Genomic DNA, 25,143 nt, shown 5'->3' on the forward strand with positions numbered 1-25,143 from the left:
TGAAATTATTCTGTTACATCATTTTTCCTTTGCATAAGGTTGTTTATTCACATCAAAAGGGGTTTTCATTAAAGTCATGAAAAGTAAAAAAACGCCGCGGTGATTTAGATTGATTTCATCTTTTGATTAATTTTTAAACGCGTTTGATCTTTTGTTTAACAAAATAAAAAGAAATCAGATTAAAATCATTAAAATCACGTGATGATAATCAATTCCGTATCACTAAAAGATCAATAATACCCTGCATATCAAATATTATAATGCTTTGTTTATCAATTTAGGAATTATTTAATCAATTTGATGAGCGTCATAAGGTAAAAGACCGAATTGAAAAATCTAATTACATATACTTAAATACAAACTTTTCTTTTTTTCCTTTCCTCTCTCTCCCTCTTTATCCATACAAAGCTTCAATTCAATTCACTCCATACCAAACCAAACCAAACCCAAACCAAATTTAATTAATTACAATGGCTCGAACTAAACAAACAGCTAGAAAATCAACTGGTGGTAAAGCCCCAAGAAAGCAACGTGAGTTACTTACTTTCTAACACCTTTTTTTCTCTCTCAATATACTAATACTTTGATTCAAAATAGTTGCTACCAAAGCTGCTAGAAAACAAACTACCACTTCCGCCGCTGGTGGTGTTAAGAAACCTCACAGATACAGACCAGGTACTGTAGCTCTTAGAGAAATTAGAAGATACCAAAAGTGAGTTCTATAAACACTTTATATAATATAAATCAATTCGCTAATAATAAATTTCTTTTTTGTCTATTTCAGATCTACTGAATTACTTATTAGAAAACTTCCTTTCCAAAGATTAGTTAGAGAAATTGCTCAAGATTTTAAAACTGATTTAAGATTCCAATCTTCTGCTGTTTTGGCACTTCAAGAAGCTTCCGAAGCTTACCTTGTATCTCTATTTGAAGATACTAACTTGGCCGCTATTCACGCTAAAAGAGTTACAATTCAACCTAAAGATCTTCAACTTGCTAGAAGACTTAGAGGTGAAAGATCTTAAACATTTCAATAATCTTTTCGGCTAAGAAGATGATGATTGTGATTACCTTTTTATTATAAACTTCGATTTGCTCTATCTTTTTATATATTTGCCGGCGCAATTTTTAAAGTATTAAATTATTTTAATTATCTATATAAATATAAATATAAATATTTGTAATTAAATAATTCAAATGCTATGCAGCCAGGCCTTCTTTACTATATTTGTATCGTGCAGTCTTAACAATGTAAGCATAAGAATTAAAGTCTGCTTAAGTAATAACTCCTAGCATTATGCGAATGAATTGTGCTTTATTTACATGCTGAAATATCATTCTACTAATACAGCCAGTCTAAACTTTAAATTCAATCCCTCTTAGAATATTTATGTACACATTCTAAAAACCAACCCATATCTTCAGGTTTAACATTTGGTGTAATTCCATGACCTAAATTAGCAATCCAACCACCTTTTGCTTTTTTCCAAATTTCACTTAAACGTTTAACTTCATTTTCTATACCTTGTTTACCTCCATATAAAACGGTTGGATCAAAATTACCTTGTAAATTAACTTTTGTTCCAACAAATTCTCTTACTTCTAATGGATCAACAGTCCAATCTAATCCTAAAGTATCATATCCTGTAATTAAAGGATCAGAAAGTAATTTAAATGTTGAAGGAGAATTTGCACCTTTTGCAAATAATGTAATTGCAATACCTGAATGACCAATTTGTTTTAAAATTGATTTAACTTTATGAGAAATATAAATTGATGCTGGATAAGCAAATTCTTTATATTGATATGGTGTTAATTCTCCTGCCCATGAATCGAATACTTGTAACATCTGGAGATTTAAATCCAAAGAAAACATTATCAGGAATTAAATCAAAAAAAGATAATCGATCTTCCCCCATCAAAAGATGATGAATGAATTTGATAAAGAAAAAAAAACTAACCTGAGCTCCAGCAAGTACTTGACCAACTAATAAATCAGCACAAACATCCGCTATTATTCTTAATAATTCTTTTGATTCTTTTGGATATTTATATAACCAAGATTTTGATTTTTCAAAAGTTTTTGATCCACCACCTTCACACATATATGCCATTAAAGTCCAAGGTGCACCACAAAATCCAATTAAAGGTACTCTACCTAATAATCCTTTTCTAGTTAAAGTTATAGCTTCAAATAAATATCCTAATTCTTTTTCAACGTTAACATTTTTATTTAATCTTTTAATGTCGTCAGGATTTATTAAAGGTTTTGGTAAAACAGGACCTTTTGAAGGTTCCATTAAAACTTCCATACCTAATGCTTGGGGTATGACTAAAATATCACAAAATATTATTGAAGCGTCAAGTTTTGAATATCTATCAATTGGTTGTAAAGTTAATGTAGAAGCTATTGAAGGTGTTTGACAACATTCAAAAAATGAATGTGATTTTCTTACTTCAAGGAATTCTATAAAATATTGAATTAGCTTTTAAAACGAATAAAAACGAAAACTAGCAAATTGATATGATGATGAATTGAACTAGATCGTGGTTCCCAAGATGAATTTTACGGAAAGGAGAAACGTAACTACTAACCAGGAAGATATCTTCCAGCTTGTCTCATAACCCATACAGGTGCACGTTCAGTCTCTTCACCTTTAGCAGCTCGAAGTAATAAATCATTCTTCAAAGGTGGAAAAGATTTTTCAACTTCTTGCCATTTATCAAGATTTTTCACTTGAGGTATATCGTATTTCTCGATTGCAGACATGGTAGGTAAGATATCGTATGGAGGGATTAAAGGAAGTAAGTGAGTGGAGATGAAAGGGTTATATGACATTTACCTTGTTCAATCTAAATAATGTATAATCGTAAGATGACATTACTACTCTGAGAAAGTATTTAAACTGTTACATAGGGGGGTGGGGGGAAGAATATTTGGTTCCGTCTAAATGGAGATGAAGAGCATGTCCGGATTAAAGCGAGAATTAGATTTACTGAGAATTGCTGAACCAATTCAACTTTTTTGGGATGCTTGAATCGTCATATATCCAAATTATCAAGCTTATTCACAGTATATATATTGGACGATAGATAATTAAAGTCAGTCAAGATGGCACAAAAGAAGAGAAGATCTCGTCCATCAGATTTGGAAAGTTCCCGACCGACGGAAATAACGCATGATTGGGAAAAGTCAGACGAAGAATTAGAATTAGAAGCTAATTTATTCGGAGCGGAAAAAACCAAATCAAAGAAGAACAACAAAGGTTCTTTCATATCCGCAGGACTGGAAGAAAATAATCAAGATCAAAGTGAAGGTGGATTGAGCGATCTAGAAGATAATGATGTTAGTTTCTTCTCATACTTTTTTGCAACACAAAAAATCCAGCTTATAATATTGATATTTAAATAGCTATTCACAATTGATGCGCCAATAGCGGAAAACTTTGATTTAGATAATTTGCCAGATGATCAAATATCTTCCGATGATGGAGAAGAAGATGTTGAGTCAGATGCAGAATCTTCTTCGAGTGGAAGTGGTAGTGAAAATGAATTTAGAGCAGCATCACCATCTTCATCAAGATCATCTTCACCTGATATAACAGAAGAAAATTCCAAAGATAAACCTATTATTTCATTACCTGATGATATTTATGATATGGATATTGAACAAGAAAAATTGAAAGGAAAGAAAAAAGCTATTTGGAATGATCCTTCTGATGATTTAATAAGTATTGATCCTAGTGAAAATAGAAGATTAAGAAAATTGGAAAGAGGTAAAAAAAGGAAACTTGAAAATGGAGAAACTAGTCAAGCTATAGGTGGAAAGGAACTACAAGAAAGGTTAAGAGAACAGTAAGTTAGATCGCCTTTTCATTACAAATCATTTCTTTCGATTGAGGGTCTTTAACTGATAAACACACCCTTGAAAAGGTTCGAACGTTTACACCCACCGCCAGAATGGGCTAGAAAACGTACAGCTATTGGTACACCATCTTTATCATCTCTTCTCACTTCTACAAAATCATTTATAGCTCCTACAATTTCCGGATCTTCAAGATCAGCTTTACCTCAAGGACATATAGATTTACAACGAATGCGTAATGCAAATCAACAAAATCCAACGACCGGTAAGAGGGAAGCTGCGAATGCAGGTGGGGGAGTAGTAGATTTCGCTTGGCATCCTAGTGAAAAAGTTGGCGTAATGGCTGTCGCAGGAGGAGATAGAAGAGTTAGATTTTTCAATGTGAGTAGATACATTTTGATTCGGATTTGACAAGAAATCTAACTTTTTTAATTCATCTTTTTTAGATTGACGGACATACTAATCCAACTTTAATGACACTTCACATACCTTCTCTTCCACTTTCTCGTTCAACATTTCATCCATCAGGTTCTTCCCTTTTATTAGTAGGAAATAGACCTTTTTACTATACATACGATTTAGCTTCTCAAAAATGTTTACGTTCACCTAAAAATTTATTTGGTTCAATGGATACACCTTCTTCTCCAAATTCATTACATCGTCATGCATTTTCTCCTGATGGTACATTATTAGCTGTAGCTGGAAGAAGAGGTGCAATAAGTATACTTGATTGGTCAAGTGGAGGTGCAGGTGGTATAGTAGCTGAATTAAGATCAGGTAGAGGTGGAACTTCAAGTGATTTAATGTGGAGTAAAGATGGTAAAAATCTTAGTGTTTTAGGTGGACGTGATGGTGCTGAAATAGAAGTTTGGGATCTTGGTGAAAGGAGAATTAAATCTAAATGGAGAGATGATAGAGCTTTAGGAGGTACAATTTTAGAATCTAGTAAAGATGGAAAATATACTGCAATTGGGTGAGTAAGATTTTTCCTTTTATTTTCCCGCGTTAAAACTTCACTACTTTTAGAGTTTGATTGATATATACTAACAATGAATGTTTTACTTTTGATAGATCAAGAACAGGAATAGTCAATTTATATGATTCTACTTCATTAAATCCAATCAATTCTGAAAACAATAATTATTCAGAAATTCAACCTGAACCTTATAAATCATTAGAACAATTAACAATGTCAATAAATTGTTTATCATTTCATCCTTCAAATGAAATTTTGGTAACCACAAGTGAAGGTAGAAAAGATCTTTTAAAGATGGTGAGTTTCAATCTTCGATTTTTTTTCTTTTTCCTATTTAACAAGTTTCCTTTAAGGCTAATATCAATCTGATTCACCTTGATTTAGTATCATCTTCCAAGTGGAACAGCATTTTCAAATTGGCCAACAACAAATACACCACTTGGTAGAATTACTTCAACTGGATTTTCACCTTCAGGTGAATATTTAAGTGTAGGAAATCAAAGAGGTACTGTACTTTTATGGTCTTTAAGACATTATACTTTATAAATTTAAGCATTTATTTTATTTTTATCATATTTTAATTATTATGAAATTTCCTTCTCTATTTTAAACATTTTACATGCATACATTATGTCGTCCGGACAGAATACATAAAGTGATTATAACAATTGTTAATGATTTTATAAATGAATGACAACTATTGATCTTTCTACTGTTATTGAATTGATCTCTATATTTATTTCAAAAACAATATACTAAATTATAAATAAGACTTTTTTTTTTTTTTAATAATTAAGTTTCAATAGCACTAACGCTCATTTCATTTCTATGTTGATTATTATTATTATTATTCATTTGTCCTTGATGATTTTGATTTTGATTTTGATTATAATTGAAATTATATTCAGAATCATTCCAATTATTATTTGAATTTGAATTTGAATTTGAATTAAAATCATTTATATTTGAATTTTGTAAAGGTGTTATTATATCTTTTTTAGCTAATAATTTTGCATAATGTTGCTATTTAAAGGATCAATCAAATTTTAATTTAGCTTTTTGTTTTTTTTTTTTGGGTTCTTTTTTAATCATTTTAATAACTTTCTTACAATGAAAAAAAATTAAACTTACTCCACATAAATCACATAAACTATCAGGTCCATCAGGACCTTTCATCCATTCATTAGTTACATTTGCTCCACATCCATGACATCTTGTAATATTGAATGATTCAACATTAATACTATTATTATCATTATTATTATTATTATTATGATTTACACTAATATTTTGATGATTGAAAATATCTAAAATTTTATCATCTTCATTTAATTTTGAATAATTTTGATTTGTTCTTAATTGATTATTTTCATTTGGAGAAATCAAAGAAGAAGCTTCAGTTAATGCTGATAAAGAATTAATTTGATTTGATTGATCATATATTGTTGAATATTCTTCGTTATATAAATTCTCTTGATTTTTGAAATCATGATTATTATGATGATGATGATGATGATTACCATGTTGATGTTGATGTTGATTGTGATGTTGATGATGATGATGATTACCATGTTGATGTTGATGTTGATTGTGATGTTGATGATGATGATGATTGTGAGTATGAGAATAATCGTGTGATTGAGAATATGTTGGAGGTAAAGTAGGTTGTTGATATGGAGACTGAGATTGAGATTGAGATCGAGATTCTGATTGAATAATATCTGAAAATCTCGCTTTCTTACTTTCTCCTCCTCCTGAATCTCGATTTGTATTTTGACCATTCGTATTAGATCCACTTGATTTAGTTTGATTTACACCGTTGTTATTTGTTGTAGAGGAAGCAGCAGTAGCAGCTTGAGCTTTAGCAATCAAAGCATCTCTTCTTTTTTTTATAACTTCCATTTCTTTTTCTGCAGGAGTCATATCTTCAAATTTCTTTTTCTGATATGATTTAGATGATATAAATGGTTTATTGAAAATATGTGATAAATTTGGATTGACATGAGGAGAAAGGGTAATTAGGATACGATGTATCATTTGAGAAAGTTTGGCAAATCGAGTAAGAAGGTATGGAGGTGGTGGAGAAGGTATACGATTCGAATTTTGATCAGGAATGAATGGGTGAAGAAGAGATATTATCTCATTTAGGTAGATTTTTAGCTATTACAAGATGTATTAGCATTGGCAGGTAATAAGAAAACCAGCCTTATCCCCTCTACTTAATCATCATTCCTTAAGAACCTTTTGAGTTTAGGTATAAAACACTCACCTCTTCTTTTCCCTTTTCCACATCAACTTGTATTCCATTACCTCTATGTCCAATTTCCAAACCTTGCCAAACCCTTTTAGATACTTCACGTTCAAATTCTTCGGACTTCCATTCATCACCTTGATATTCTTTTTCTTTCCCCTTTTCATTTGATCTAATATTCATATGTAATCCACTTTCAGCTGGTGGTGGTACATCGAGTGTAAATGGAAAAAGATTCTCATGCCATGGTGTACTCGATAAAATCCTTGAAATAGCATCTGAGTGACCATTCTCATTAGTCGAATTGATTCCAGTAACAGGTGGATAAGGATTAATCAATGGAGTAGATGATGAATTATAATGTTGTTGTTGATTGTTAGATGAGAACCATGGTTGATGATGTTGATGTTGTTGTTGTTGAGAATATGGAGGTTGTTCTAATGGTGTATGTACGGAATTAGTGTTATTTAACCCATCAAAATAACCATTTTGAGTATCATGTAAACCTGTTGAAGTTGGTGTATGGGTATGATGAGATGAAGGACCTGCTCCGTGAGATTGTGAATATTCTTCGGTTTCATAATGATAAGACATGTTATTATTCTGATGCAATTCACGTTGTATCGAGTCGGATGAATTATATAATGGATGAATTGTTGATGATTCGTCTTGTGGTGGTGGTTGTTGTTGTTGTTGTTGTTGTTGTTGGAATTGAGAATGAGATTGTTGCCAAGTGATATTTTGCTGAAGTTGATGAAATGAAGTAGGATAAGGAGACCACATTGTTGTTAATTACTAATTTAACTAATTTATTAATTTATTTTTCCTGAATATGTTATGATCTAATCTTTTAAAGTGATCTACAATTTGACCGGCCGTGACGAATGCAAATCTACTATCTTATGTTCATCCTAAAGTTCTACAGTATTTATGATCTAAAATGCTACTCTCTTAATCCAATTATACAAAAGACCCTCTTGATGACTTCCTTGTAGTACCTCTCAACACTGCATAACAATTTATGGGAATCTTCTTTTTTTATGTCCGGTAACGAAAAATGAAATAATCAGTTGATCCTTTTCTTACGGTCCGATTAAGCTTGAATAAGGTATTTTTATGCAGTTAAGCTGTAATAAACTCAAGCCCAAATTCCATAAAAAGTGCCGTAAGGTATAATAATAATAACGATTACTACTCATGAGAACAATATTAAGGTAGATTGTTTATCACTTTCAATTCAGGTATGGTAATGGGTATAGGTTGCAGACTGTAGTACGTGCTTTATACTTCGATGGTACAGTTATTATGCAGTTTTGCCTCAAGATGTCAAGCTCTTGATCTGTGGTACGGGACACGAAAACAAGGAAGCGGTATGCGGTATGCGGGATGCGGTACTTTCAGTCCGACATTGTTCAGTCCTAACAGCCTAGACAAGACACGCTAATGGTCGGGCGATCACAAATCTCTTCGTGATTGGGTATCTTGTAAGGGATATTCAAAGAAAACAACCAGATCTGACCTCTCTCATATTCCCTTATGGTAAGAACCCCAAACAATTCTATGGACATATTCCAATAAATTGGACCTGGGAGAGTAACATGGGAATATCCCCTTTGCGGTTATAAGGCGGAATGTGAGACATGGTTAATCACGGGTCAACCGATCACAACATAGTCTTTTGTCTTAAAAGCCCTCCATATCATTGGTAAGTCACGTCATATTATATTCTTCTACCAGACTGTACATAACGGATAATCCCTCTCACCTGTCAAGATGACAGATGCTCATGCATGTTCATACTATTACCACAAGTCTGATCACCCCTGCAAGAACACAGTCTGATGAAATGGATAAATAAAAGGATAGATTTGATTTAACCGGAACATACCGCTTATCGCGTGTTAGGATAGGTGTAATCACAAAAAGTTGAAATCTAATCATGAAATACTATATATATATGATTTATATCTTGTTAGTGCAACTCTATAGGTATATTTGTTTCTGATCACCGCGAGAATCTGAAAGATGCGACGAGTCAGTGTAGGAAGGTTAAAGAATAGTAAGCTCTTTAGCCAAAATTAGAATTGCATCTCATCATTGATCTTTATTTCATCCGATTTGCAGTACGACAATATGCTTCCCAAGTTCCACTCAAGGGTCCCTTGCTAGGTGTCAAACCACCTGCTCCGCCCCCTGCATCTCGCAATCCCCCATCATCACCATCACCATCTTCCCAAAATAGTAGAAGTAATACGCTAGCGTCATCGACGCTACCAAAACCTCGATTGGATTATAATTCCTTACTTTCCGATCCAGGATATACAACTTTGAATGCTATACGACGTGCTTCCCCTCTGAAACCAGATCATTTACTTCATATTGCTAGATTACGTGAAACTCAATTAATATTATTACAAAAGTTATCAACAATCAGAGCTAAACAAAAAGAAATCGGTTCTTTAATACGAACAGGAATAGTGGGAGATTCAGAAGAATTGAAAGAACAAGCTAAGAAAATTAAGAAACGTATAAAAGATTATGAACTTAATTTGACTGAAACTGAGAATGAATTGTTGGATTTAAGTTTATTATTACCTAACTTTTCTCATCCAGATGTTCCAATTGGTTCAGAAGAAAATGCTATAACATTAGAAACTTTCGGACCTTCTCCAACAATTTCAAAGGAAATAGCGAATGATAAATTGGATCATGTTAATTTTTGTAATTATTATGAATTATTAGATGGAGAAGCTTCTTCAAATACAACGGGATCATCTTGGCCTTACTTGAAAGGAATATTAGCTTTATTAGAACAATCATTAATTCAATATAGTTTATCAATTGCAATCAAAAATGGATTTCAAATTGTTTTACCTCCAGATGTAATAAAAGAAGATATAGCTTGGAGATGTGGATTTCAACCACGTGATTCTTCTTCAAATCCTTCAACTCAAACTTATCATTTAACCAATTCGCAAAGTGGTGGTGGAAATGGACCAAATTTATGTTTAGCAGGAACTAGTGAAATTCCATTATCAGGTTTATTTTCAAACAAATTATTTAATGAAGAAGATTTACCTAAAAAAATAGTTGGTGTAGGTAGAGCTTTTAGAGCAGAAGCAGGTGCAAGAGGTTCAGATACAAGAGGTTTATATAGAGTACATCAATTTACAAAAGTTGAACTTTTTTCTGTTACTTCTGAAAATCAAAGTGAAGAAATGATGGAAGAAATTAGAAAAGTACAAAAAGAAATAGCTAAAGGATTAGGTTTAAGTGTTAGAGTATTAGATATGCCTACTGAAGAATTAGGTGCTTCGGCTTTTAGAAAATATGATATGGAAGCTTGGATGCCTGGAAGAGGTAAATGGGGTGAGGTGAGTAAAATATTTTCACGTATTTGATCTTCTTATGCAAATCTAGTGTCCTCCACTAATTATAATTTTCCATACAGATCACTTCAACTTCGAATTGTACAACTTACCAATCACGAAGATTATCAATTACATATCGACCATCACCTTCTTCGGGTTCTTCACAATCAGCGCCTAATACTCCTCCCGCCCCACCAGCAGAAGGACATAATGGGCCATTACCTTTTGCGCATACTTTAAATGGTACTGCGGCTGCTATACCTCGACTCTTGGTCGCTCTCATCGAAAATGGGATCAGATTCAAAGAAGGTACAGAAGAATATGAGGGTGTAAATTTACCTAGGGCATTGCAGAGATTCTGGATCGGAGGAGACGAAATTGGAGAAGGTCGAAAGAAAGGCATTATTCGATGGGTATAATACTTTATATAATAATGCAGTAAATCCTGCAAGTCTTCTTCTTGCTGCAATCTTGTCTCTCATGATGGGTATTGGAGTGATATTCAACTCTTATCAACTAATGTGGCATGTCGCCGTAGATACGGGATTTTTAGGCTGAACTGGTCAATCAGTCATCCCACTCATCATGTATCAATTTGGTACTTAAGTGTCATTCGATGCTTCGAATCATACCACTCGCGTGGAGATCTTGTATGATAATAGCATTGCGCTGTATTCAATGTCATTCTGACAGAACCAATCATATACATTCTCTCACATACACGAAGTTGTCCTGGAAGACAAAGCAGTAAGGAATTAAACAAAATACTCTTGGGGTAAATAGAACGCCTCAGTCAGAGAACGAGCTCAAGCAATCTTGTTGAATATCTTTTTTCCAGATACTTTTCCTTCCTACATAAATTCCACTTAGAATCAGCACAGCGATAAAAGAAGTTGGATTTGATTGATAACAATTTCGAACATACCATTTGATTTTACAAACCTTGCGAAATTGATTCTAAACCATTTCTCAAATCAATAGGATTCGCTCTGAGACCATTAGACGAAATCAATTTTGCTGTTCTTGAGAGATATTCTTTACCAAAAACAGCAAGTTCTGGAACAACAGGAATTATCATATTAGTATCAGGTGTTTTAGGCTAAAAATTAATTTCCTTATCAACAACACACCAAAGGGAAAAAAATATATATTTAGCTAAAGTAAAGAAAATTTTCATTCAATTAAATCCCAAAATTATACATGTTCAATTGTAATTCTGATACGAACAAAAGGTTTGTAAAAAAACTCACTTTAACCAAGTAACATGAAAAAAATTGATATGAACCAATTCAATTTCAGGTTCCACCATAATCACATCCTTGAGTCATATCTTCAATCGATATGAACGCAGCAAGTTTCAAATTACTTGGGTTCTGTAAATATCAAAAGGTATATCTGTCAATCTCATCTTACCAACCCTGATGACGACAGAAACAAAAACAAAACCAGACAATTCACTTGAGCTGAATATTCAACTTTGATCAGAACTTCATTGTCTCCTGGCTCGGGTATAGAAGTTTGCTTGATTTCGACCCAAGTTGCAGCTTGATCTTCAACTACCGCTTTCATAATTGTTGGTATTTCCGATGTCATATCGTTAGCGATTCAGTAATTATCAGTATTTTTTGAGCTTGAGATAGTCTCGCTAAAAGTTGGTCAAATGATGAATTGACGAATAGATTACGAATTCAACGGGAAACATTCAATACGTATTTTATATTCTCCTCTTCACTTTGCCCATTTCGCGCAAACAGCTTAACTAGATAGATACTTACTGATAATGTTACCGTGGAGGTGTTTACGCGTTTAGCTGTAATCTGTCATCATGATCCAAAATAACTTTGAAGCATAATAAGCAAGTTGCTTTGTCATTCGTGTTCCATGAAGCGCGACGAGTCTTCGTAATGTATAATAGAGCAAGAGAAGAGATGAATCTATTTTCGATATTTCGGAATCCGAGTGAAGGGTGTCACCTACTCGAAACCGGTCCCTCCGTTTCAGCAACTGCGTTTCCGTAATATACTCTGGAAGCGAAAGATAAAATAATCGTGCTTAAAACTTATACAACAAGGATCCAAAAAGAAACTCCCTGTCAGAGAATCGAACTCTGATCTACCGCGCAACTTACAACCTGTTAGGGCAGAAGTGACAAGCGGTCATACTAGCCGTTATACGAACAAGGATTTGTTGTTTCCTGTTGTAATACAAAAATTATATACCATCGATTCCATACCATCAAAGGCAACAATCTTAGACGCGGCGTGGAACCTGTCTGATACCTCTCCAACGAATCATTCATTCAGTCAATGACAAGCTGAATTCATCAATTTCCCAGATAAGATAGCAATCTTCCCTTTTCAACATCACACTGGATCAATATACATACAACATGAACGGACCTGGATTTGAGGATGTCGAGGACAAAGATGGTGCGTGCAGATACAGCATGACTTCGTTGCTGGGAAGAAGAGCTAATATGGAAAGATGGCCATAGGTGTCAGACTTTCATGGAATGTCTGGCCATCCAGTCGTATTGAAGCTACACGTACCGTCGTCCCAATTTCTGCTCTTTATACTCCCTTGAAAGAAAGAGAAGATCTACCTCCAGTGATGTATGAACCAGTCACTTGTAAAGGATCATGTAAGGCTATTCTAAACCCTTATTGGTGAGTTAATCCTATCTTCGCACTCCACTTCCATTAGCTGTCTTGTTTCCGCACTTCGAACCATGAGGCTGACTAATGATGGATTCGAAGTCAAGTGGACGTTAGAGGAAAAATGTGGATTTGCCCATTCTGTCTTCAGAGAAACCCTTTCCCTCAACATTATCACCAAGATCTTTCACCTAATAATCTTCCCCCTGAATTGTTACCCAAATTTACAACTATCGAATATACGTTATCTAGACCTGCTCAAATCCCACCTGTGTTTCTCTACATTGTGGATACTTGTGTAGATGAAGATGAGTTGAAAGCTCTGAGAGAGACTCTGGTGGTTTCTTTGAGTCTTTTACCTCCTAATGCGTTGGTTGGATTAATCACCTTCGGTACAATGGTGCGTACCATACCTCCCATTGTCGTTTTTACAAACATTCCACCCGGAGCTGACTCCAGTGTTATTTGATTACAGGCTATGGTCCACGAACTCGCGTATGCGGACTGTCCCAAAGCATACGTTTTCAGAGGATCAAAGGATTATCAACCTAAACAAATTGCCGATATGCTAGGGTTGAACCCTTCAAACAGACCTATTCAACCAATGAGACCAGGTCAACCAATTCCTGCTCCAGCCGCTTCCAAATTCCTTCAATCAGTAGAAAGCTGCGAGTTCCAACTTACCAATATTCTCGAGAATCTACAAAGAGATCCTTGGCCCGTAGATCAAGACAAGAGACCTCTTAGATGTACTGGTGTAGCTTTAGGTGTAGCAACTGCTTTACTTGAGGTGGGTAATTTTCCCTTCCTTGCTACTCCAGCTTCCCTAGTGCTAATAGAGCGATCCGTCCACGCTAGTCTGCTTTCCCGAATACCGGTGCTAGAATTATGCTCTTCTCTGGAGGTCCCCCCACCGATGGGCCAGGTTTGGTCGTCAGTCCAGAACTCAGAGAACCCATCAGATCCCATCACGATATCGATCGAGATAGCGTCAAGCACTTTAAGAGAGCTACTAAGGTGAGTTGCACCTGTACAATCTGATTGAGAGGTATGCTAATTGAGCCATACATGCAGTATTACGAGGGTCTCTCTAAGCGAGCTTCTGCAAACGGTCACGCCATTGATATCTACGCTGGATGTCTTGATCAAGTCGGTCTACTCGAGATGAAATCGCTCACCAACGCCACGAACGGTTTCATGATTATCTCCGATTCTTTCATGACTGCCATTTTCAAGCAGAGTTTCTTACGAACTTTCGGCAAAGATGAGCAAGGATACCTGAAGATGGGTTTCAACGGTACTTTCGACGTTCTGGTGTGTGCGATCCTTAGATTGACTCGGAAAGGTTGCTGATACTTGTCTTGCAGACGACTAAAGAACTCAAAATCTCGGGAGTTATCGGTCATGTCATCTCAGCCAACAAGAAATCCCAATGTGTCGGGGAAACCGAAATTGGTATCGGTCAAACCTCCGCTTGGAAAGTTTGTTCGCTTACACCAAAGACCTCGTTGGCGGTATATTTCGAAGTAGTTACACCTGCTGGACAAGCCTTGTCACCAAATCAATCTGGTTTGATTCAATTTGTCACCCATTATCAACACTCATCGGGTCAATATAGATTGAGAGTAACGACCATATCAAGAACCTTCCAAGAAGGTGGACATCCATCTATTGCCGCTTCATTCGATCAAGAAGCTGCTGCTGTACTCATGGCTAGAATTGCAGTCTTCAAAGCTGAGATCGATGATTCGCCAGATGTACTCAGATGGTTGGATAGAATGCTTATCCGACTGTGTCAGAAATTTGCCGATTACAGAAAAGAAGATCCGACATCTTTCCAACTTTCGCCAAATTTCAGTATTTATCCTCAATTCATGTTCCATCTTCGACGAAGTCAATTTTTGCAAGTCTTCAATAATTCTCCAGATGAAACTGCATTCTACAGGTATGTCTGCTTTGATACGCTTGAAATAATTAAGGTTTTTACTGAAGGTCCATGTTGTTTTAGGCACGTATTGAATGATGCCGACGTCAATAATTCGTTAATCATGATTCAACCTACATTAATGTCATATGGATTCGATACAGAACCTCATCCTGTTTTATTGGATTCAGTTTCAATTAGACCTGATGTTATTTTATTATTAGATACTTTTTTCCATATTTTAATTTTCCATGGAGAAACAGTTGCACAATGGAGAAAAGCAAATTATCAAGAACAAGAAGATTATGCAAATTTCAAAGAATTATTAGAAGCACCTATTGTTGATGCACAAGAATTATTAGAAGATAGAAATCCAATTCCAAGATATATAGTTTGTGATCAAGGTGGATCACAAGCTAGATTTTTACTTTCAAAATTAAATCCTTCTACAACTCATCAATCTGGAAGTGGATATGGTAATTCTGGTGGAGGTCAAGCTATTTTCACAGATGATGTCAGTTTACAAGTTTTCATGGAACATCTAAAGAGATTGGTAAGTTTTCTTTTGCTTGAGACGAAAATCAAAGAATAAAAGCTAATTTGACGTATTATGATAGGCCGTTGGTGCATCTACTAGTTAAAGTGAAAGTTATGTTAGATAAGGTGTATATACAATTTTAATAAATTAATCATGCATGTTGTTGGTGTGCTCTGCCTATTATTGAATCACTCCAAGTATTGTTCTTCCACACATGTCAATAACGAAAATGTTCACCACACCAGAATGATCAAAATGATATTGTGATGTCATATATGCATGAGTACAAATGATTTATACAGTAGGTTGTGGTTCCATTGATTGATTCGAACGATTTTCTAATTCTTGAGTTTGTTGTTCTTCATGTGTTGATGTAATTACATTACCACCACCATAAGCATTTGACATAGCTTCAAACCATTCACGTCTATGTTGCATTATTAAAGATTGTTTTTCTTCCCAATTTAAATTTTGATATTTTTTACTAAATTTTGTAAAATGTTTTTTATTTAATTTACCAATTATTTCTTCTTCACCACCTTCTAATGTTGTTGTTGTTGTTTGGGTTTGAATTTTAGGTGGTAAAGGCATAGGTGAAAAAGATGGAAATTTAGGTCTTGAAGAAGAAGATTTTGAATATGGATTAAAAAATTTAGTTATTCCTTTTGAAGAATCTATCATTTCTTGAGTACCAACATAAGGTCTTAACTATTTGAATTAATAATGATCAATGAGTCAATGTTTTTTTTCCCTTCTCAATAATTCATAAGATCGAAATTTGACCAAAACCTTTCAAGAAATTATAACATGATTTAAATGAATTTTAACTTACCTCAGTTTCTTCTAATACTTTCGAACCAGGTCCAACGAATACTCTAACTTTTTCATCTAAAACTCTATATTTCGCTTTTCCTTTAACTACATGTACACCTGGTGGTCCAGTCCGATGACCTCCTCCTGGTACTCGAGATTGACCAGTACCTATATTCAATATTCAAAAATCAATATGACTCGCTGTGAAACAAGTTCTTGAATAAATGATAAAAGTGAATTTTTCAATTACGAACCTTTGTAAAAATCCTTATTACCCCTTTTCGGTGTCAAAGGTAATCTAGAAGCTCCTGCTATTATCGATGTAGGACGCATTGTACAACTGGTAAGATGGTAGGCGTAAAAGGGATGATTTGTATGTGTAGGTGATCAAGAGATAATAAATATACGGTATTGTCTTCTATATCACAGATATATAGATAATCAAAGTCATTTGAACTTTGAAAACATGAAATCTCGAAATCTCGGTTCGATTGAGTAGGCGCGCGTGTGATCAGCTTTCCCCCTTTGTCATGCCTAACAACGAAGCGTAGGCGTACTTCATCTGTCAACAAAATCTACCTCCCATGAATATTCATTTACAGCTTACTGCTTAAGTCTTCATTATCATTGCTAAACTCAACGGTCCTAGCGCTTTTCAATCTAGCACGGTTGCGTGCGTAACACTACAAATCAATTGTCAAGGTGATGGATTAATTGTTAGTCCAGACATGTCTGCCGACCTGCACAACGGGAACAATAGTCGAATGTAATGGCCTGTCAGTGGACAGCCCAATGACATAAACACACTACACTCTATCCTTCTTATGCAGCTTGACAACGATGATTACTTTAGGAGCCGAAGATCCGAGTTAATCGCCAGGTACACGTAACTATGTTGTGAATCGTTACCATGTACAACTATCACCGCGACGCATTTCGGAGATTTCGGATATGGACTGAAATCTCTATTAAAATGAAATAAGGAATCTTATCGACACTCTAAACTTCAACTTGATTGACTCCTCAGGACTAAGAGCAGATCGTTAAGCTATGCAAGTCGTTTACTGCTCATTGATTCTCACAAGATTGTAGAAGTGTATAAAACGTACTGACAAGGTCTTTTACTCATCGTTGTTTTCTTATCCTTCTTCACGCTCATTCTTTCTTTACTTCATACTCTAGAAAGGCACTGGTTGCTCTTTCTTTTTCTGCTTCAATTTGTTCTATATCGTTATTCATCATCGCTATATCCTTCCATACTAGCACCTAAAAAAGCATTTATCGAGTTGATATCTCTTCTTTTTCGTTATCCCGACAACTTTTGACTAACCTGTTATTCAACATGCATCTTCAATCCCTTTTAGCTCTTTTACCTATTTTAGCCGGTTTTGCCAGTCAGACCGATGCTTCACCAATTCACAAACTCACTAAAAGAGAAGTTCCACAAGGTTAGCTTTGTCATACTGTTCGATTTTCAATGCGGCAGACCATAGCTGACGATTTTTCTTTAGAAAAATCCCATGCGAGCATTTTGACTACAGTTCAAACTTTCCTACAACAAGATAATCCATTAGCTATTATCGATCCGTAAGTCTTTCTCTATCATGTATACAATATGCCAAGAATGTACATTATTATTATTATATTTTTCGACTAATCATACCTTGTTTCATAGGGTATTTGGTCTTCTTGGAAATGCAGCTGCTTCAGCAGGACAAGGTCAAGTTAAAAATACAGATTGTTTACAACAAGCTATAGCAGATCAAGCATTCACTAATGCGAAAGCTTCAAATGATATAGAAGGTATGACAGCTGCATTAACTTATAGAGCTCTTGAAAGAAATACAGGTCAAGTTGGATTAGCTAGTGTTTTATGGTTAGTTATTCGATTGTTTTTCATTTTGTTTCCCAAGTTATCGATCGATTTATACCTTTCAATTTTGAAAATGAATAAACTAATATAAAACTGGTTCTTAATAGTACTGAAACAACTGTAAATCCTGAAATAGGAGAAATTTCACAACATCAAGATCCAGCTTCAGAAGGAGCAAAAAATATAAATAAAAATATAACTTTAAATTTATCTAAACAAATTGCTTCTATTGGTGGAAATCCTATTGATGCTTTAAAAAGTGGTACTTTCGCTCCTGGGGATATTACAGATCAAACTGCAAAAGGAAATAGTTGTGATGAAGATAATTGTATTTTTGATCAAATTTTACTTGTTAATGTAAAGTCTTATCATTTCGACTTTTCACCTTTTAAAGTGTATACTAATATGATTGATGTAGGATGTAACGGAAGATGAGATTAACGCTGCCGTTGCTGGAATCACCTTGAAAACTGATACGACAGCTGGGAATGATACCACCACTGGCATTGAAACTCCCATCCCAAGTGGGTGTCCAGCTGCAACTGATAATACCATCTCAGATGCTACTACAAGCACTAGTCAAGATACTGCTGGTAATCTCGAAACCGGAGCTGATACCCCCGCTGTAGGTTATTCCCGTACACCTACTGCAGAAGTATAAGCTCATATGCCACTCCTGCGTATAGGGTAGCAATAACGCTGCGGTAGCCGGTATTGACGTAGGACAATGTACGGATTTTTCCATGACTTTTGCAGCTGGTTTAGAAGGTAGAAAGGCTGATGAATTTTCTTTTGAGCCTGTAAGTTCATACCATGCCTCTTCTATCTACCAATCTGTACAGAATAGTTTAATGTAACATGCTTATCCTGAGTAGACCGATCAAACCAATTTCAATCACGGTACAGCTCTTAATCCTTCAATCATAACTCAATTCATGTGCGATACATTCGTAAATGCTTGTGCCAAATCAGCTGCAACTAGAGATACTGTATGTCCCCTTTAGTCCTTTTTCCATTGTGTACTCCTTTTTTTCTTTACTATTTGATAATAGCTAATAAGGGATTGATTTTTTAGTGTAAAACAGTCGCTGCTGATTTAGATAATCAACTTGCTGTTGGTAATTTACAGCGTGATCAAGGATTTGCAGATGCTTGGTTAAGTGGAGTAAGTATTTCATTCGCTTTGCTTATTGTTTTGATGTGCATCGAATGATTAATACATATTACCAATCTAGCTTGAGACTGCTTTTGGCATACAATCAACTGGCACTGGAACTGGAACAGGAACAGGAGAAGCTGCTGCTGCTGCTGCTGAAAACACTACTACCATTGCTACTGGCGATGTCAATGCCGGAGCAAACATTACTACAGGTACTGTCGACACCACCAACAAAGAGGCGAATGTTACTAGCAACACTACTGCTTCTAATGCGATTGGCGATATCGGTGGAAATGTCACTGACACCGTTGCGAATGACAACTCTAGTAAAGTAGCAGACGACACAGCAGGAAACGTAATAGGAGCAGTAGGCACAGGATCCGTGAGTAGTATTTTATTCACAATTGCCCTTCAGGTAAAGGCTGATCAAAGAATAAATTATAATTACAGACGACCGAAAATAATCTTCAAACTTTTACTGGATCATTAAATGGAATTTCAGCTACTCCTATAATTAATATCGGAGGAGATAGACCATTTCAAGTAAAAAATGACACTTTTGTTAATTCTAGTGCTGCTTTTCAAAGATCATGTGATCAACAATTTAATGGATGGTGAGCTTTTTTCTTTTTTTTTTTTTTTGGTTTTTTTGGATCAATTCTATCGAAATTATCAATAAGCTAATTCCATTCTCTCTTTTGTTCAAAATCTTAGTGCAAATGTAGCTAATTCTGGAAGTGGTGATTCTTCTGTAGCTGCTTGTTCGGCTCAAAAAGATCAATGTAATTCTGCTATTCCAGCGGCTTGATTGATACTTTTCTATCTTGATGACTGTCAACACCATGCATATCCTTTATATCCTTGATTATCTTGAAATTAGTCCTATAGTCATACTATGCATGATGATCATTTTTCGTATCCTCTCGTCAGATGATCCAGGTGGCCTTCTTCTCCCACTTCACTCCTTCCTTGATTACAACTTGATACATGAATGAATATCCAATTATACAGTCAATTGATATTCATATTCGTCACTTCCACTCTGAGATACCCATAATACAATAGCTCTGAGATCAAACACCATGTCAGGGTTTTATTACTACTAAACAAGGACATTAAAATCTGAAACTCACGAAATCATCATACCGCCATTCATAGCTACATTCATTATTCCATAATAAAGGTATTCGGTATATTCTGTAATAATGTATTTGAGAATAAGGACGGTCTAATGATAAATCAATAATTCAGAAAATCAATTCTGACAGAGTCAAAACATAGATTGAATAGCAAATATAACGCTTTGATTTGGTCTTTCCAAAGAATAAGGAAGACTTACTAAACTTCCAGCTAAACCACCAGCCATTAAAGCTACTCCGATAAATAAAACTACTCTAGCTCTTACAGCAGCTGGACCATCTCCTCCCCAACTATCACCTGAGAAAGCTGCACTAAGATGTGATTTATCGAGAAGAGAAGTAATCAAGAACCCCACTAAATTCAAAACACATGTGAATTATTAGCTTTACCTACCTTTACACTTCGGAGCACAAAGGAAGGGATCTGGAGTAATATTCAATATAAAATTATATACGATGACTTACATGTAGAGCATATTGCTGGGATCCAATCTACAAAACTCATATGTACTGGAACAACATCATATGGGGCATCAGGAGGTGGTTTAGCATGAGATGAAATGGTTGCTGCGTCGAATAAGAAAAAGTATGATAAAGCGAACTGCGGTTTCCAAGGGGTTTCAACAGTAAATTGTCAGCTACTTTGTTGTAGCTCATATGCATCTCCTATTTTCGAGCAGCCACTCACCAATCCACCGGACAAGTATGTTCCACCTGATCTTACTTTAGGTCCTACTTCGAATCTGGGAAGTGAGAATCGGAATACCCTTCGAGGGTCATATGTTGCCTATTTATTTAGCAGTCAGCTTGTGTTGCATCATTCAGCAAAGCACTCCTCAGCTTACGTGTGGAATTGACATGGTACTTGCGTGAGTGATACTATGGTCCTATGAAATATGCATGAATATCAGGAAATATAACATGATAAATGCTCAAGTAAGATGATCTTAGACTACGACATACTCGTCTCAGCATTAGCTCATTCAGTCTGTATTGATTACGTAATGCACCACACTATAGTGCGTGATCTGTGCGTGTGGTAGACGCGACTGCTGTTGGAACATTACCAATTGAAAAAAAAGAAACAATTCACATTATTCCTTATTCCTTCTTTACTTCTTCAACTTCTGTTCAACACATGTCTATTTAGTGTATACGTTCATCCCATAGTAAGATGGGTATCTCTGGCTTACTACCGCTACTGAAAGAGATACAGGTAGATGGTCATGTATCTGCTTTTAAGGGTAAGAGGTAAGTCAATTGTCATTTACTTTCTATGACGCGACTAAACCCAATACGGTGGAGCTGATGAGTCGAGTGCGTTACAAATAGGCTAGCGGTAGATGTGAGCGGCTCAGCTTTTATTTTTCAGACGTGATGTGAAGCTGACTTATGACACCATAGGCATACGTATGGCTACATAAAGGGGCTTTTGGATGTGCTGAGGAACTGGTGAAGGGGAAGAAGACTACCAAGTAAGCTACCCAGAAGCCTTTATCGTTCTTGTTCATCGTGAATCTGGGCGAAGGAAGCTTATAAGAGATGATCAGATTCGTGGATTATGCCATGTACCGAGTGAGGATGTTACGGTATCACGGAATAACCCCTTTTATAGTTTTTGATGGTGGTCCATTACCAGCTAAGAAAGGCACCGAAGTATCGAGAGCAAAGTGAGTCATAACTGATTCTTCAACATTTATTGTGATATCAAAACAGCAGCTCAGCTGCAATCACGTAGATCTCGAGCCGAAAATCTTGATAGAGCTCGGTCGATGGAATCTCAAGGTAGATTTAAGGAAGCGCGGGATTTATACACTAAATGCGTAGACATCACTCCCGAAATGGCATATCAACTCATCAAGGTATATTGATCTTCGTGTTGGTTTCGCAGAGGAAAAGCTGATGTTAAGCTGAACTTTATTAGGCATTGAGAGCTGAGAATGTGGACTACGTCGTTGCTCCATACGAAGCTGATGCACAGTTGTGTTATCTGGAAAGAGAAGGCTTCGTAGATGGTATCATAACGGAAGATTCAGATCTGCTAGTCTTTGGTTGTCGTCAGGTAAAGCTAATCTTCACATGCTCATGCTGATGAAGGAAATCCTGCTTACAAATACACTGTTTAGGTCATCTTCAAGCTTGATGGAGACGGTAAATGTGTATGGATACATCGCAACAATATAGCCACTATACGTGATTTTCCTATGCATGGATGGACCGATGTCCAATTTAGGCGAATGGCAGTGAGTGTTCTATCAGTCAATTGTGCCTCGAAAGTACAGGTGAACTAACTCTATACTTAAAGATGCTGTCCGGGTGTGATTACCTCGACTCAATCGTAGGAATAGGCCTGAAAAAGGCTCACGCGTTGATGCGGCGGTTCAAGACGGTCGAAAAGGTGAGCTCGTCGTCTGTCGGAGGCAGTAGAAGCTAATAACCCTTCTAGCTACTGCAACATATCCGACTGGAAGGAACGATGGCGATTCCCCCAAATTACCTAGCATCCTTTGCTCAAGCAGAACTTGCTTTCATCCATCAACGGGTCTATTGCCCTCATCTATGCAAGCTTGTTACACTGAATAACTTCCCTCCCGGTGGACTAGCTGAAGACGACGAAAAATGGATCGGATTAGATGTCGAGCATCATATTGCACAGGGAATAGCTACGGGAGAGCTGCATCCTGAGACTCAATCGCCCATTGTCGACGAGTGGCCGGATTTCCAGCCGACTGCCAACGCCAGACCACTGAGGGATGCGTTCTCAAAGGTCAACTCAGCACCAGCTGCTTCGGGAGGTCCTATGGATGCTTTCATCACTAGTGAGTTGAGGATGAAATCCCACGAGGCTCGAGTCCGCCGGCTGACAGGTTCCACAGGAACGAAGAAAGCCAAACCTCTGCCAACACCGGTCGGAGCTTTTGGGTCAGGCCCCTCCCGACTGTCCGAGCAAGTCAGCATGTCAATTTCCGCTCCAGCGCTCTACTCACGGGCGGAACCCACCACAACAAACGGAATCAAGAGCAAGTTCTTCAACAAATCGAAGCATCCGACTACACCAGAATTAAGCGAATCTCTACACTGGGAAGAAGATACAGAGAGCGAAGACATCGAGTCTCAGCCATTCGCAGGTCCGTCTAGAATACCGTCTTCGCAATCCAGAAGATCACCTAGTCCAGCGATTTCTTCTGACCGAGGAGAAGAGTCTCCTTCGAAATCAATCCTTTCCACTCACAACTTGACCTCACCAGGATGCGACCTTTCCAGTCCACCCGATACCCCTTCGCAGGGTATATTATTCTCCACACCACGTAAGAAGTGTAACGGAATAAGGGCGAACACACCGCTATCACCCACCGGCGCCACAGTAGGAGGAAGCGTGCTGGTCTCCGCTAGCTCACAAATGGTAGATATAGATCGTGATCTGGAGGCCCACAACGCAGAAAAGGCTGAAGTTGAAATCGGAGAAACACAAGTTGAGACTCCGGTGGATACTCAGACTCCCATGCACAGAGAACGAAAATCTTTATCTCGCTTATCCACCGTTGTCATACCAAACTCTTCCTCACCCATCACCTCAACACCTGCACGACCATTTATACCTGATACGCGGGTCTTGTCTAATGTTTCAAGTAGGTTCAAGGCATTCTCTTCATCCAGCGACTCTATCTCAGACGAAGAACAACTCATCACTCCGGCAATGGATCAGATTAGTCAGAAAAAACGCAAGAGAGTGAAGCTGGAACCGATAGAACAGGATGAAAATATTGAACAATTTGAGGATGAAGGCGAAAGGAAGAGCTTTGTAAGGGCTAAAGTGCTCGCGAAGGATTGGCGGGCGAAATATGCCTTTGGCCAGAAGGTGAGTCTCGTTGTTGATTTGCGGACATGAAATACTGTAATGAGTTCGCGTTGATCGACAATACAGTCATCACCGCCTGCGTCCAATGAGGATACGCCTCGACAACCGAAAAGGACCAAATCTGATCCTAATCCGCGAACGAATTCGGTCAAACGGCCACTGATGCCGATCTCTGCACAAGCTCCAAGAATTCTAATGGCAAGACAACTAAACATACCCTCACCTACAATTTTAAGAACGAATAGCAATACATCGAACAAATCCATCCCGATAGGAAAGAATAACATCCCGCTTAGTGTAGAGGCTGAGCCGATGGAGAAGGAAAATGAAGTCATTGTTCCACTTAGTTCTTCGCCGTTATCATCCAGTCCATCGGAGTTGATTTTTGAAAGTACACAACCAGGAGGTAAAATTAGAAATAAGCTGGACAAGTATCGATTCAGCAGTTCAAGTAGTAAATGATTCGCTATGTGTAGTAGTGATTTGTCAATTTTTTACCATTGCTGTTTATACACATCAGATATCCATAGTATCCATATTTTCCATATCTCATTGATGTTCTCCTTCGGAATCATTCCTATACTGTATATACAATTGTCGACGATTATGATTTTAATGCATATTTACGAGAGTAGTTGGATTAAACGGAAGACTAGGGTGTACTGTTGTGCTTTTTCGGACTTTTCGGAATATCTCCGCTTTGAGATGCTTGATCCGTAAC

General features: G+C 36.6%; 10 protein-coding genes across 10 annotated transcripts; 6 read left to right on the forward strand and 4 right to left on the reverse strand.

The window, feature by feature from the left end:
• Window positions 1-470: 470 nt before the first annotated feature.
• I206_103689 (histone H3) lies at window positions 471-1,025 on the forward strand (the record flags this gene model as incomplete). The annotated part of the gene is made up of 3 exons (XM_019153085.1): window positions 471-531; window positions 598-712; window positions 785-1,025. 3 exons carry the CDS (start codon window positions 471-473, stop codon window positions 1,023-1,025), a joined length of 417 nt encoding a protein of 138 aa, XP_019013246.1.
• Window positions 1,026-1,369: 344 nt separating this feature from the next.
• On the reverse strand, window positions 1,370-2,770 carry I206_103690 (uroporphyrinogen decarboxylase; the record flags this gene model as incomplete). Its single annotated transcript, XM_019153084.1, has 3 exons — window positions 1,370-1,849; window positions 1,962-2,467; window positions 2,596-2,770. 3 exons carry the CDS (start codon window positions 2,768-2,770, stop codon window positions 1,370-1,372), a joined length of 1,161 nt encoding a protein of 386 aa, XP_019013245.1.
• A 342-nt stretch (window positions 2,771-3,112) lies between these two features.
• Window positions 3,113-5,387, forward strand: I206_103691 (uncharacterized protein; the record flags this gene model as incomplete). The annotated part of the gene is made up of 6 exons (XM_019153083.1): window positions 3,113-3,346; window positions 3,413-3,855; window positions 3,934-4,246; window positions 4,312-4,838; window positions 4,937-5,138; window positions 5,226-5,387. 6 exons carry the CDS (start codon window positions 3,113-3,115, stop codon window positions 5,385-5,387), a joined length of 1,881 nt encoding a protein of 626 aa, XP_019013244.1.
• A 246-nt stretch (window positions 5,388-5,633) lies between these two features.
• Window positions 5,634-7,875, reverse strand: I206_103692 (uncharacterized protein; the record flags this gene model as incomplete). Its single annotated transcript, XM_019153082.2, has 3 exons — window positions 5,634-5,864; window positions 5,973-7,001; window positions 7,111-7,875. The coding sequence occupies 3 exons, from the start codon at window positions 7,873-7,875 to the stop codon at window positions 5,634-5,636; spliced, it is 2,025 nt and encodes a 674-aa protein (XP_019013243.2).
• A 1,242-nt stretch (window positions 7,876-9,117) lies between these two features.
• On the forward strand, window positions 9,118-10,882 carry I206_103693 (serine-tRNA ligase; the record flags this gene model as incomplete). The annotated part of the gene is made up of 3 exons (XM_019153081.1): window positions 9,118-9,151; window positions 9,217-10,466; window positions 10,544-10,882. 3 exons carry the CDS (start codon window positions 9,118-9,120, stop codon window positions 10,880-10,882), a joined length of 1,623 nt encoding a protein of 540 aa, XP_019013242.1.
• Window positions 10,883-12,852: 1,970 nt separating this feature from the next.
• Window positions 12,853-15,682, forward strand: I206_103694 (protein transporter SEC23; the record flags this gene model as incomplete). Its single annotated transcript, XM_019153079.1, has 9 exons — window positions 12,853-12,892; window positions 12,958-13,129; window positions 13,220-13,517; window positions 13,593-13,907; window positions 13,976-14,134; window positions 14,192-14,431; window positions 14,485-15,062; window positions 15,126-15,594; window positions 15,659-15,682. The coding sequence occupies 9 exons, from the start codon at window positions 12,853-12,855 to the stop codon at window positions 15,680-15,682; spliced, it is 2,295 nt and encodes a 764-aa protein (XP_019013240.1).
• A 191-nt stretch (window positions 15,683-15,873) lies between these two features.
• Window positions 15,874-16,725, reverse strand: I206_103695 (mitochondrial 54S ribosomal protein mL41; the record flags this gene model as incomplete). The annotated part of the gene is made up of 3 exons (XM_019153078.1): window positions 15,874-16,287; window positions 16,412-16,560; window positions 16,647-16,725. The coding sequence occupies 3 exons, from the start codon at window positions 16,723-16,725 to the stop codon at window positions 15,874-15,876; spliced, it is 642 nt and encodes a 213-aa protein (XP_019013239.1).
• A 1,009-nt stretch (window positions 16,726-17,734) lies between these two features.
• I206_103696 (uncharacterized protein) lies at window positions 17,735-20,232 on the forward strand (the record flags this gene model as incomplete). Its single annotated transcript, XM_019153077.1, has 11 exons — window positions 17,735-17,840; window positions 17,904-17,979; window positions 18,068-18,268; window positions 18,373-18,622; window positions 18,684-18,890; window positions 18,952-19,065; window positions 19,141-19,254; window positions 19,341-19,430; window positions 19,501-19,806; window positions 19,875-20,038; window positions 20,139-20,232. 11 exons carry the CDS (start codon window positions 17,735-17,737, stop codon window positions 20,230-20,232), a joined length of 1,722 nt encoding a protein of 573 aa, XP_019013238.1.
• A 195-nt stretch (window positions 20,233-20,427) lies between these two features.
• Window positions 20,428-21,423, reverse strand: I206_103697 (uncharacterized protein; the record flags this gene model as incomplete). The annotated part of the gene is made up of 6 exons (XM_019153076.1): window positions 20,428-20,491; window positions 20,558-20,652; window positions 20,764-20,918; window positions 21,029-21,164; window positions 21,252-21,350; window positions 21,409-21,423. 6 exons carry the CDS (start codon window positions 21,421-21,423, stop codon window positions 20,428-20,430), a joined length of 564 nt encoding a protein of 187 aa, XP_019013237.1.
• Window positions 21,424-21,737: 314 nt separating this feature from the next.
• Window positions 21,738-24,884, forward strand: I206_103698 (uncharacterized protein; the record flags this gene model as incomplete). The annotated part of the gene is made up of 11 exons (XM_019153075.1): window positions 21,738-21,814; window positions 21,896-21,908; window positions 21,968-22,038; window positions 22,114-22,233; window positions 22,302-22,425; window positions 22,488-22,625; window positions 22,690-22,806; window positions 22,869-22,961; window positions 23,010-23,382; window positions 23,440-24,422; window positions 24,489-24,884. The coding sequence occupies 11 exons, from the start codon at window positions 21,738-21,740 to the stop codon at window positions 24,882-24,884; spliced, it is 2,505 nt and encodes an 834-aa protein (XP_019013236.1).
• Between the last annotated feature and the right edge of the window lie 259 nt (window positions 24,885-25,143).

This window comes from Kwoniella pini, chromosome 4 (genome assembly GCF_000512605.2).
Source record: "Kwoniella pini CBS 10737 chromosome 4, complete sequence".
Taxonomy (NCBI): domain Eukaryota; kingdom Fungi; phylum Basidiomycota; class Tremellomycetes; order Tremellales; family Cryptococcaceae; genus Kwoniella; species Kwoniella pini.